The 13,401-nt window shown below is 48.9% G+C and overlaps 1 protein-coding gene across 4 annotated transcripts in view; it reads right to left on the bottom strand.

The window, feature by feature from the left end:
- The window catches only part of LOC135811972 (transcription initiation factor TFIID subunit 12-like), a 204,636-nt gene that overhangs the window by 34,030 nt on the left and 157,205 nt on the right, over positions 1-13,401 (bottom strand). For 3 of the 4 annotated variants that reach the window (XM_065325251.1, XM_065325249.1, XM_065325247.1), the window contains exons 1-2: positions 10,980-11,301; positions 8,358-8,396 (exon numbers count right to left, since the gene is read on the bottom strand). The exons of the other annotated variant lie outside the window; for it this stretch is intronic. In XM_065325251.1, the coding sequence (XP_065181323.1) occupies positions 8,358-8,382 (25 nt within the window). In that variant the 5' untranslated portion in view covers positions 8,383-8,396; positions 10,980-11,301. Of the gene's footprint in view, positions 1-8,357; positions 8,397-10,979; positions 11,302-13,401 lie in introns of those variants that run through there. 4 annotated transcript variants of the gene reach the window in all.

A 13,401-nucleotide genomic window follows, 5' to 3' on the forward strand; every position in this document is an offset into this window, starting at 1 on the left:
CCTTCGTCGCAGCCATTTTCGCAGCTTTTTTTTCGCAGCCGTGGTCGCAGCCATTTTCGCAGCCGTTGTCGCAAACATTTTACCGCAGCCGTGGTCGGAGTCATTTTCGCAGCCGTGGTCGCAGCCCTTTTTTCGCAACCGTGGGCGCAGCCATTTTTGCAGCCCTGGTCGTAGCCATTTTCGCAGCCGTGGTCGCAGCCATTATTTCGCAGCCGTGGTCGCAGCCATTATGTCGCAGCCGTGGTCGCAGCCATTTTCGCAGCCGTGGTCGCAGCCATTTTTCCCAGCCGTGTTCGCAGTCATTTTTGCAGCCGTGGTCACAGCTATTTTCGCAGCCGTGGTAGCAGCCATTTTTGTAGCGGTGGTCGCAGCTATTTTCGCAGCCGTGGTCGGAGCCATTTTTCGCAGCCGTGGTCGCAGACATTTTCGCGGCCGTAGTCGCAGCCATTTTCGCAGGAGTGGTTGCAGCTATTTTCGCAGCCGTGGTCGCAGCAATTTTCGCAGCCGTGGTCACAGCCATTTTCGCAGCCGTTGTCGCAGCCATTATCGATACGCAACTGCTGCCTGCGTCGCAGTCATTTTCACAGCCTTTATTTGTGCTCAGTCGTTGTCTGTGTCGCAACCGCAGCCGTGGTCGCAGCCATTGTTTCGCAGTCGTCGTCGCAGCCATTTTGTCGCAGCCGTGGTCGCAGCCATTTTCGCAGCCGTGGTCGCAGCCATTTTTCGGAGCCGTGGTCGCAGTCATTTTCGCAGCCGTGGTCGCAGCTATTTTCGCAGCCGTGGTAGCAGCCATTTTTGTAGCCATGGTCGCAGCCATTTTCGCAGCCGTGGTCGCAGCCATTTTTCGCAGCCGTGGTCGCAGCCATTTTCGCGGCCGTAGTCACAGGCATTTTCGCAGCCGTGGTCGCAGCCATTTTCGCAGCCGTGGTCGCAGCTATTTTCGCAGCCGTGGTCACAGCCGTGGTTGCAGCTATTTTTGCAGCCGTGGTCGCAGCCATTTTCGCAGCCGTTGTCGCAGCCATTATCGATACGCAACTGCTGCCTGCGTTGCAGTCATTTTCACAGCCGTTATTTTTGCTCAGTCGTTGTCTGTGTCACAACCGCTGCCTGTGCCGCAGTTGTATTCGCAGCCTTTGTCGGCGTCTCGGTCATTGTCGCAACCGTTGCCCGCATCTCAGTCGCTGTTGCAGCAGTTGTCTGCGTCACAATCCTTGCCTGTGTCTCGGTCGGTGTCACATCTGTTGCCGGTGTCGCTTTCATTGTCTGCACCACAGTCGATGTCAAAGCCGTTGTCTATGTCGTTGTCTAAGCCTCTACTGTTTTCTATGCTGCCGACATTGCCAGCACCACCTTCCATGGCAGCAGAGTATGAGAAGCCGGCCGTTGATAAGCAGTTTCATGCAGCATGGGCACCAAGCAAGACGCCTGCACTCGGTTAGCAATCCTGACCGGTGATAATGTATTAGGCGAATTTCCAAAATGTCATTTCCAATGCATACTAAGGGCAGAAGGAGAGTAGTATTTCTAAAAGTATGTCAAAATGTTCGAAATTATTTATTTTTAGCATCCCCCCACCTCACAACAGAGCAACCGAGTTTTTGCTGGGAGTGCCGATTCGAGCAACTGGTATGATGGCTCTGCTTGGAGCCGCTAGATGGCTCGCAGCTGAGCCAGCAAATGACTCCGCTTGGAGCAGGAGAATGACTCCGCATGGAGCCGGCAAATGACTTCGCATGGAGCCGGCGAATGACTCCGTATGGTGCCGGCAAATGACTCTGCATGGCGCCGGCGAATGACTCCGCATGGAGCCGGCAAATGACTCCGCATGGAGCCGGCGAATGACTCCGCATGGAGCCGGCGAATGACTCTGCATCTAGCCGGCGAATGACTCCGTATGGAGCCGGCGAATGACTCCGCATGGAGCCGCCAAATTACTCCGCATGGAGCCGCCAATTACTCTGCAATGAGCCGCCGAATGACTCCGCATGGAGCCGTCAATGCCTCCGCATGGAGCCGCCAATGACTCTGAGTAGAGCTGCCAAATGCTAAATATATAGAGATGCATAACCAGTTGAGAGCATATTATATTCTCATGGACTATACAGATACCGTCATGTGTGCGCCAGAAACATGAGATGAGCAAGTGGGTGGGAGGGTGGGAAGGAAACCGTTTGGGAACACATGTTCCGCAAGTTTCACGCTCGAAAGTCCAAACAGCAATGACATGCAAGAGACATTGTAGGGCGTGTGCCCACGTGACATGCGCATGCGTGCAGGTTGGGCCAGCTCGCTGGGCTGGCTGCTAACTCGCGTTAGCATGCTAACGCTCATCGCTCAGAAAATGTACGTGTTTAGCACCCCCCACCCCCCCCCCCCAAAAAAACACAGGCTTAGGGCGCGTTCAGACTGGTGTAAAAAGCAAGCGGAATGTGAAAGTTGTCACGGTGAATCGGTTCCCGCCAGCGCAAACACGGAAAAGGTTTCCCACCACCAAGGTTTCCCACCACCAAGGTTTCCCACCACCAAGGTTTCCCACCACCAAGGTTTCCCACCACCAAGGTTTCCCACCACCAAGGTTTCCCACCACCAAGGTTTCCCACCACCAAGGTTTCCCACCAACAAGGTTTCCCACCACCAAGGTTTCCCACCACCAAGGTTTCCCACCACCAAGGTTTCCCACCACCAAGGTTTCCCACCACCAAGGTTTCCCACCACCAAGGTTTCCCACCACCAAGGTTTCCCACCACCAAGGTTTCCCACCACCAAGGTTTCCCACCACCAAGGTTTCCCACCACCAAGGTTTCCCACCACCAAGGTTTCCCACCAACAAGGTTTCCCACCACCAAGGTTTCCCACCACCAAGGTTTCCCACCACCAAGGTTTCCCACCACCAAGGTTTCCCACCACCAAGGGCACCACTGTGCAGCCCGGTGGGATGCAGATTGCAGCGGAACACGGCGGGAGCACTTTTGATTATTTTGAGTTTTGACTTCTAGACTGCCAACTTCTTCCATAATGCCGAATGTTCGGCTCAGCAATGGAGAGGGAGCGCATGGAGCTGTACGTGGTGATTTTTGAGGGCTCTGCAGGGAAACCGTTGACTGCAAACGAGAGGCATACTCTGATCGCTGAGCGGATGAATGCCACCCAAGCAGCACACACTCTGGAAATCGTGTTCTTTCCGTAGACAAGCACAAGCCAAAGGACAATGATCCAGTATCTCAACAGACTGAATTAGTTCATGTTGATGTCCCCTGAACTCAAGCTCACTCAAATCAAACTATTCCGATGTCAATTGATTATGTAAAGAGCGTGTCAAAGTTTGCACTTCCTCCGTTAACAAAAACTTCGTGATGGATTTTCGATGGATATGAAAACGCTTAGAACAGGTCAAGAACAGTTTGCATCGACTGTAAATAACTCGACGAAGGTGGTTCAGCCTATGTACAGTGTCCTTACAAGAGAAACTGTTGGCGGAATGAGCAGAGAGCTCAGTTTGCGTCGCTTTCGCTCGACTCATGTTTGACCCTGTGTCGCTGTCGTCATCCGCTGCACGCGAGTCGTCATCTCTCTCGAGTTGCTGTTCAGCTGCGGCGTTGGGAGTGGTGTTGGAGTAGAAGTTGCTGAGGAGACGTCGCGGAGGGGCGAGCTTTCCTGCGGAGGTATGACTTTGGCCGTATTTCAGCATGGTCGAGTGGAAAAATTCAAAAAGGTTTCTTTCAAGAAAAACCCAAAAGGAAGACGGGGGGCGTGTCCTCAGCGCTCGAAGAGATGTTCTACTATCTGCCGGTGTATAGTTCTTGCCAATTGAGGATGTAGCTGGCTGTTTTGCCAGCGCTTGTAAATTGGCTATTTTCAAGACGATTATTTGTTGCGCCAGGGGGTGATTGCCCTCGTCTTCTGAGGTCCTGGCTTGGCTAAGAGGTACTGCTCCAGACACTCTTCTAAGGTGAGGCAATGTTGGCTTGATGTAGGGAGTTCAGTTCCGGTCGCTGAAAAGCGAAAAATGCAGTCACAGCTCGCCTGTACAAAGTGAATGGGCGCCTCGTGGCTGCAGTTCGAGATGCAGTTCGAGGCCCAAGTATCTTCTCCCGCGGCCTTTTCGGCCGTGTCGATGCTATTTTTAGGGAGCTAAGGTCATTACCTTCACAATGGTGCCACACATGCCATGCTTCCAAAAATAATGCCTCTGAGCTTGGCACGGATGCACTTAGAAGTACTAATTTTGACCAGATCCGTACTCGGCCCCGTGAGGAACACCCGATTTTCGTTTTCAGCGGCCTCAAATTAGCCTAACCCAAGAGGATTCAAGAACATTGAGGCTCACGCCTTATCGCGGTAGAAGGAAAATGATCACAGAAACCAGCCCACGGCGATTTCCTGGTGGTAGACGAAAAAAATCAAGTGAACTGCGCGCACACTGTAAAAGCAGTGACGGTGAAAACATGTGACTTGTGCAAGTAGGCGCGCACGGCCTGCGTGCACACTGCATGCATGCACACATCCTGTATCGCAATGTATGCACCAGATAGTGCAGTGCTGGACGGAAACCACACGGCTCACATACATACTTGCATTTCCTGGCGTGGTCGCCAATTTCGTGCACCAGCACATCTTCTCCAGGCGTCAGGGGCCCAGCCTCCCCGCCCATCCGACTCGCCACACACAACAGCGCAACTGAACTAAAAGTTCTACATAATATCTGGACAAGACGAAGACGGACAGACGAGAAGACTGGACACGACGAGGTAAAACTGATAACTGAAGAAAAGGACAAACATTGCGGCAGCATATAATGAGCATGCGCGCAAAATAATGTTGCACGCGCGACAATGACGTAAGTGTTCCATGGTGTAGACATGTACAGAAGACTGCACATGCAACCAAAACAATGCAACAAAGTCAAGTCTAAACCACTACGAAATAAAACTAAAGAACAACATAAATAAGCCATGAAAAGTCTTTCACTCTAGACCCGTTGCGCAACATACTCCCCGCCAAAGACCTTTTCAAGGCTCAAGGAGGCTACAAACTGTACTATAATCTATACGCTGCGCGCATAGATAATCTAAACTCACAAACGGCAAAATAAATAATAACAAATGAACGATCAATGGGCCAACAGAAAATACAAACGGAAGTCTGCTTCCGAACTGTCACCAGGCACCAGCAAATCAAGGCAATAAACTACAGTCAACATCCGACCCATCACCAGGCCAGGCGCAAACAAATAACCTACAGAGCCAACAATACATCCGACTTATCACCAGGCCAGGCACCAACAAATCGAGTACAGATCAAACAAATCGAGCAAGTCAAAACTACAAACTTGTACAACAAATCAAAGCGGGAGCACCTTCTAAACTCCTTCACACACACATGGCGGGTTATTTGTTCACGATGCGTTTTCCTTCGCACCCTCCATGTCCTTCTTCTTGTCGTCGAGAGCAGCGCCCCGCAGGGTTCCTCCACTGTGGGCGACCGTACCGTGGGTTATTTGATTTCGATGCGTTTTCCTTCGCACCGTCCTTGTCGTCGGATTCAAGCAGCTCCCTCGGAGGTCACCCAATCCCAGGTACAAACTGCGGACAGCGGCGCAGCTCCCTCGTTGGTCACTCATCCAGTCTGGCACGGTGCAAACTGCCTCCCAACGACGTAGACGTACAAATGGTTATTTGATTTCGATGCGTTTTCCTTCGCACCGTCCTTGTCGTCAGACTCAAGCAGCTCCCTCGGAGGTCACACAATCCCAGGTACAAACTGCGGACAGCGGCGCAGCTCCCTCGTTGGTCACTCGTCCACTCGTGCACGGTGCAAACTGCCTCCCAACGACGTAGACGTACTAATGGTTATTTGTTCTCGATGCGTTTTCCTTCGCACCGGAGTTCCTGCAAGTTCCTCGTCTTCCTGACAATCCTGGCGTGGTCGCCAATTTCGTGCACCAGCACATCTTCTCCAGGCGTCAGGGGCCCAGCCTCCCCGCCCATCCGACTCGCCACACACAACAGCGCAACTGAACTAAAAGTTCTACATAATATCTGGACAAGACGAAGACGGACAGACGAGAAGACTGGACACGACGAGGTAAAACTGATAACTGAAGAAAAGGACAAACATTGCGGCAGCATATAATGAGCATGCGCGCAAAATAATGTTGCACGCGCGACAATGACGTAAGTGTTCCATGGTGTAGACATGTACAGAAGACTGCACATGCAACCAAAACAATGCAACAAAGTCAAGTCTAAACCACTACGAAATAAAACTAAAGAACAACATAAATAAGCCATGAAAAGTCTTTCACTCTAGACCCGTTGCGCAACAACTTCCGTGACTAATTTCTCCCCCGTTTTCCGATCTTCAATCGACTATAACTCTAGATTGTCTTGGAATTTAGGGTTCCGGTTGTTTCTCACATCTTCAAGGTGTAGAAAACTAGTGTTTTATGCGAAACTCGCGAATTTGGTTTTTCAATTGAAGTCCCTACTTGATGGAGTATTGTTCGTAGCTTGTTCGTATACGCTGTGGTGTGACTCATTTGTACACCCATAAATAATGTGATATTTAGGCCATTTCGATTGGTCCGTATGTTGTAGTCTTTTGGCCGCTGAGTCGACTGGTTTTGGTCCGAAAAGGCTGCGATGCAGCGTTCGGCCCTTATTCCCAATCGAACACAGTTGAGTAAGCGGTCACGTGCTCATGCGTACACCAGTTGCCTGGTCACCGTGCCTGCACTGGCTGCAGGCTACAATTTTCACATCAAGGTTCAACTCAAAGGTTCAAAGCAGGGAGTCGTAAGAGGCTTTTACGACTCCCTGGTTCAAAGGTTCAACTCGAGTGACATAAACGGGCCCAAATGTAAATGAGCACGTGACCACTTACTCAACCGTGTTCGATTGAGAATAAGGGCCGAACGCTGCATCGCAGCCTTTTCGAACCAAAACCAGTTGACTCAGCCGCCAAACGACTACAACATACGAACCAATCGCAGTCATCCGCGCTTTTATAAGAACGAAACGGCGTTTTTAGTGACTTTTCCATACTAATCCCTATCTAGTAGGGCGCAGTCACCCAGTTTCGGTGGAAGTGCGCGAGTTCGATTGGGAATACAGGAGGAAGGGAGAGTCTCAGCTTCCTCGGACAAACACCATTCGACTCAGCACCCCGAGGACTACAACTGGTGAAAATTTGATTTTAGGGTATACTGTGTATTGAGCAGGGAGTGGTGCTTTCTTACAGGTTTGCCGAGTCGAAGGTTCGATGGACTTCTCGTGTGCTCTGGATGGCAGTCGTGAGTCAGTCAAGTGTCAAGTAAAGTCGGCGGAATATCGCGAGCTCCGGTGTGGGGAGCAAACCATTTCTTGGTATACTTCCCCTTTAAGTTTTTTTGGACCTTGGCGGATCCAAAGGATCCACTCAAACGATCAGGATCCGGATCCAACCAAACGAACATGCCCTAAGCGAGTTCAACGTTACGTCCAACCTCATACCTGCGCTGGGAAGCTGGCCTCTCCGCGACATCTAGCCAGCAATTTCTAATCCAACACTACTCCCATCGCTGCAGAGAAAACTATACTGAGGAACGGTTTCAAATTCAAAAAAATGCGGGCAAAACCTCAGTCAGTTTGGCATCAACTGGCGCACCAGAAAATGTTGGGGTTGGAAGGAGAATCTTGTCATTTGGAGTGACAAGTGATCACCTCTGCTTTTCCCTGTATACTTTGTTGTGCAGCGTAAGGAGCAGTGTTGGAGTAGAAATTGCTGACTAGACCAGCTTTCCAGAGCAGGTGTGAGTTTGTACGTATGTCAGCATGGTAGTGTAGAACAAAACTAAAATTATACTTCAAGAAAAGCCAAACAGGATGATCGGGGACATTTCCTCAGTACCGGAAAAGGTGTTCTTCTATCTGCCGATATATAGTTCGTGCTAATTGCAGACGTAGCTTGCTGTTTTATCATCGCTTGTATATCGGCTGTTTTCGACATTATTACTTGTTACGTCAGGGGTGCTGGCTCTAGTCTTCTTTGATGCTGGCGTGGCCAAGCGATGCTACTTCCCGGACCCCTTCTAAGGTGAGGAGGTAATGTTAGCTTGATTTAGTTTTGTTGATAGTTTATTTTGTGTACGCGACTGTGGTGTGGTTTGGTTCTACACACATACACATACATTATGGGATTTTAGGTACGCCATTTTTCAGGGGTACGCCATTTTCAAGGGATTTTCTTAACACCTGAAAAGGAAACTTAACTGCAACATTAGAGCGAAAGAGGAGAGATCAACTTGCACACTTGTTCTGGTTTTCTCAGACATGCAGTTTCGTAATAGTTGCACCTTCTGTGTTTAAAGTACTGCTTACCCAAGCAAAGTCCTGAACAGGCCATACCACTCCTTTGCCCTGTCAGCAAAACATCGCACAAATACAAAAGAACGTACTTTGATAGAACGTTATGTAGAACCAAAGCTTGCACACATACATACGTACACCTGACCACACACTACACACACTCATGTATTCAGACACAAATATCCCAGGCCCGTCGCATCGACTTTGTAGGTGGGGGTGACCATGGAAAGGGGGGGGGGGGATGCGGCCTCCCCGGCAAAAAGATTTCAACAATTGAAGCCTATTGCAAGAATTTCCGGGCATTTGGTGCCATTTCAGTGGAACTACAATGAACGGCCTTTTGATTCGGCAACAAACCAAGAAGACGCTACGATCGGGGACAATAATTTCTTCTTTATCCTCCCCGGGAAAATATTTCAAAAATTGAAGCCAATTGCAAGCATTTTCAGGCATTTGGTGCCATTTCAGTGTAACTGCAATGAATGACTTTTTGATTCTGAAACAAACCACGATAGGGGACAAGGATTCTTCATTATTTGCCACGGTTGCACTGAGCTGCGGATATTGCGCTTTGTTGCACATAGCCAGCAATCGCATGTCATCACGAACATTCAAAATCAACATAATTTTGCGAATCGACCTTTTTTCAGCATCACTTTTCAAAGAGGACGAAGCAAAGTCGGCCGAAAGAAGCCCAGAGGAAGAAAATCACCCTCTCCACTTCGCCATCACGATACTGACATAGATACGAGACGAAACAACTAAAAAATCCACAAGAAAACTGATCGGCCATCATCGCACTGACTTTGGTCTGAGAATTTCTATCACGATCAAAAATGTACGAGGAGCACTCAAAATAAGCTACAGATGTACCTTTATCACTCTCTACTCCTTTTTCAAGACACAAAAGTCGACTCTCCACTTTCAAACCAAGAACCAGACATACCGGTGGTCCTTTTCAGCTGCTCCACGAGCGCAGGAAATGTTCACCAAGGGGCGCAGAGCAGCATCCATTCCAGAAAAAGAGCTAAAATACGAGTGAGACTGCATGCCTGAGTACATGCATGAGTACATGCAGAAAATAGTCAATTTCAGCGTTTCTGCTCCAAACAGCAACTTGCTTCGACTAGCTACAAAGATTACACCAAAGGATCAAACAACCGTGTTCTTCATTTTTTGACAGGTGGGATCCTTGTGCTTGGCCCAGCACGCCAAAAAACACACCTCGGAGGAGTACAAAAATTACAACTCCCAGATGTCCTCGATTGCTGGCCATGAGTGTGCTCCGAGAAAAATACTGGCGAAAAAGTGGGGTGGCTGTGACGGCCTTGTCACATCCATCCATGCACAGGCATGCATACACAGAATCGATTCTGCTCCATTCATTTCGCAACCGGAATCGGATCTGCACTCAACAAACGCAGTCGCGTGCATCAAACAAACGCACCCGAACCAAAACACGGCGGAAGGACTTTGGAATGTTGTCGGAATGACACCGAACAAACGCAACCTCATCTTCTCTACAGAAAAATGGAACAGATTACCTAGAGACGTCCGCTCCAGCACAACGCTGGACTTTCAAGGCTGCAGTGGTACCTTACACTATTGGTCACAGACTGTGCCTGTTGTATTCCTTGCTCAATACCGGCAACAGCAGCTAATTCCATGTTTGACAATGGATCAATACTATTGATCTCCAGCTGACTATCACATTTTTTCTCTTTTTTATTCCCACTTCACTACCTTCTTTTTAGGAAGAAATGCCCATTGGGATTTGCAAAATACAACAAAGTCAAAAAAAGAATTAGCCTGGTATACACCACACGGCTGGTTGACGTGGCTTTTCTGGCCAGTGAATGCTCTCTCTCTCTCTCTCTCTCTCTCTCTCTCTCTCTCTCTCTCTCTCTCTCTCTCTCTCTCTCTCTCTCTCTCTCTCGCGCGCGCGCGCGCGCGCGCGCACACACACAAACGCACAGATCAACGCACGCGCACACGCACACCACCCCCACCCCCCCCCCACATACACATATCTATATGTTGCGAAATACGATTCAATTATTATTTACGCACGTTGTCGTATATGGCTCTTGTCTTGTAGAATCCAGTGTCTGACGTCATGGTCTAGTCTATATGTGAGTATAGTAGGATGTGTGCCGTGTATTGTATGAGGTGCATGCAAGAGTGTGTATAGTCAGAGACTGACTTGCATTAGTAGTGCTAGCTTGGTCAGAGAGCGAGGGTGATCAGTGGTGCGTCCGTGGTCTGGTTGTCTTGGTCTGGGTCATGTGGTCTGTACGTATTCGTCCCTGATTGGTCTTCGCATCATATCAGTGTGTACCCCCATGAAGTTGAAGTACTCGACATGACTCCCAACCAGGGTACAAGCAACCCGGTGTTCCTCTTCCAAACGGGTCCAAATCCCCCCCCCCCCGCAACGGGTCACTGACCCCCGCTTGACCCGGCTCTGGAGCAGACACTACCGCGGACTATGGATGGAGTGCATGGAACATACAGTATACAGCACACAAGGCTGACAGCAGAGAGCCAGACCAGAACTAACAATTACCATGACAACATCACGCATATAGCGTACAGCAATCAAAAGCAAAGCGCATTCATACATGCCCTTCCTACCTGATGGTGGAGCTTGTCAACCAGATCCACATTCCTTGAATTCGCTGACGACTATCTTTGCTATTGACGTATTGTCGCTCTGTCTATCCTCTCACCTTTCTTCAACCCTCAAGTCTTCTGTAGAACTTCTTTCCAGTCGGTCTCTCTGCTCTTCTCTCTACGCTTCATCTCAACAACGTTTCTCTTCTCCATTTCTTCGTTCCTGTACTTCTCTAAACTTCTCTACTACCTGTATCTTTCATTAGTTAGTTCTCTTCGTTTGAATGATTTTCTTCAACATGATCATGATGATCATTATGACTATAATGACTATGTAGTCGACTGTGTTTTTGCACTTTGAGCTTGAGCTTGATTTTCTTTCATGTCTTTTTTGCCGAATGTACAGTGCGCTAGTACTATTAGTACTACGCTGTCGACATGCCTATCATCCTGGTCATGTCGTGCACTACACACATGCACTCAGTCTGTCTGTCTAGCTACGTCTACAATCTAGTCGGTGCATGTGCGCACGTCACGTGCGCTGTGTGTGAATACTGTAATGCATGCAGCGCAGCTACTGTTGTAGACATGGAAATCCGGTCGCACGTCTAGCGGCCCCAGGGCGCTGGCCATGCAGCCGCGGACAAGCTGCACCCACATGCGCTGCATGCAGCGCAAGCGCGCTCGTTGCATCGGATCAACATGTGCACTGCACGCAGCGTTCTGTACGCGCGCTGAGGTCGCCGGCCCCGCGTCAATCGACTGGATTTCCATGTCCGCTACAGTACATGACATACATGTACATGTACTTACATACATACATGTGATTGTAGCCATCATGGTCATCATGGTCATTGTAGCTATCTAGCCATGCGCTTTCTTTGATAGTTGCTGTTTCTGTGAGACGCGTGAGGGCGAAATGCTATGCCTCCATTTTCGTACATGATCTCGCCTCTTGGTGCGCGAGGCGCCGAGCCCATCTCCTGTCTTTTTTTTTTGTTCAGAGGTTTTCAGAATGGCTAGTACCAAGAGTAAATGCCCCCTCCCCCCCCCCCCCCCCCACCGTGAAAAGTGCAACAAGTATTTGCTGCAGGTTGAACTGGCAAACAGCCACCGAGTCACCGACGCCCTATAAAACGGTATAGAACAGCGCCTCGCTAGCGTCTTCCCTCCCTCCTCTCCTCTCTCATTCTGCATCTCTCATGCACGACCATCTAGCATCTACCCATTGTCCCTTTTCCTTTCTATTATTTTTATTAATCTGTTTTTCTTCTTGAACTCTGTTACTCTTTCACGAATGCTTGATATTTCTGTGAGTGGGAGATCCCCTGGACAGGCCTAGAGCCTCTGGGTGATCCTTTTAAAACTTCAATAAATTGGTGTTTGTGCTTGGTGGGAAGTATATCTACACATACTACATTCCATTTATCAATGGGGCAAGGCATTTTACATTCATTTTTCATTTATATCCAGAGACCGTTTGTCAGTCTTCTTCTTCGTCCCTTTGAGAGTAGTCTCCATTTCCGTCTTGTCAAAAATATAATGTTAAACACCAAAACAAATGCAACCACCATTCATTACCTCTTTCTCCTTCCCTCCTTCTTATCAACCACCACACCACACCGCTGCGCTCTCCGGCTGACCTCAATGCTGCTACTTACCCCTCTTGATCCTTCCGTCCTCATAAAGTAAAAATAAAATATACGGCCATGGGCTGGTGGTGTGTGTGTGTGTGTGTGTGTGGTGTGTGTGTGGGGGGGGGGGGGATGTAGTCCTACTGGCCCAAGTTTAACAACAAAAATGTATGACATGTACCACGACTTGTTTTTTGCTGCTACATGTACATGTTGTGGAAGAAGAAGGACATACACTGGCATTGACACAGGGATATTCATGGCTTACAGCTTGCCTTGCCGGCATGCCGTCTACACACATACATGTAGTGATGTAGGTTTAGCTGATCGATCCTCTTCAATTTTCCCCTCCATTTAGCTCAAATTTCGTAGTGCGGACGAAGGAGTGGTTTTCCGTACAGATACGGAAAATGCTGAAGGTTATCGTTTCCAAGAATTCACTCGAATGGAGAGCCAAGGATAAATTTATAGAAAAGAAAAAAGACCAATGAACTACAAGTTACGCTATAATGTCCACTCGTGCTTGTCTGCGTTGCGCTCACCATCCCCTCCTGTTGTTTTTTCTATAACTTTGAACCTTCCAAGTTGGAAGGCTGTTGGAGTGCACATCCAAGATGTGCGAGAGCTGTTAGCCAGTTAGTTGTAGAACGCCAGCACCGTCGGTCAGTGTCGTGCAATGTTATCGCATGAGCTGATTCTTTAGTAACTGGTGGTGTTAGTGGACATTATAGCGTAGCTTTTAGTTCCTTGGTCCTTTTTCTTTTCTATAAAGTTATCTTTTCCGTTCCCAAAGCGAACTCACGACGGCG

Source organism: Sycon ciliatum, chromosome 3, assembly GCF_964019385.1.
Source record: "Sycon ciliatum chromosome 3, ocSycCili1.1, whole genome shotgun sequence".
NCBI lineage: Eukaryota > Metazoa > Porifera > Calcarea > Leucosolenida > Sycettidae > Sycon > Sycon ciliatum.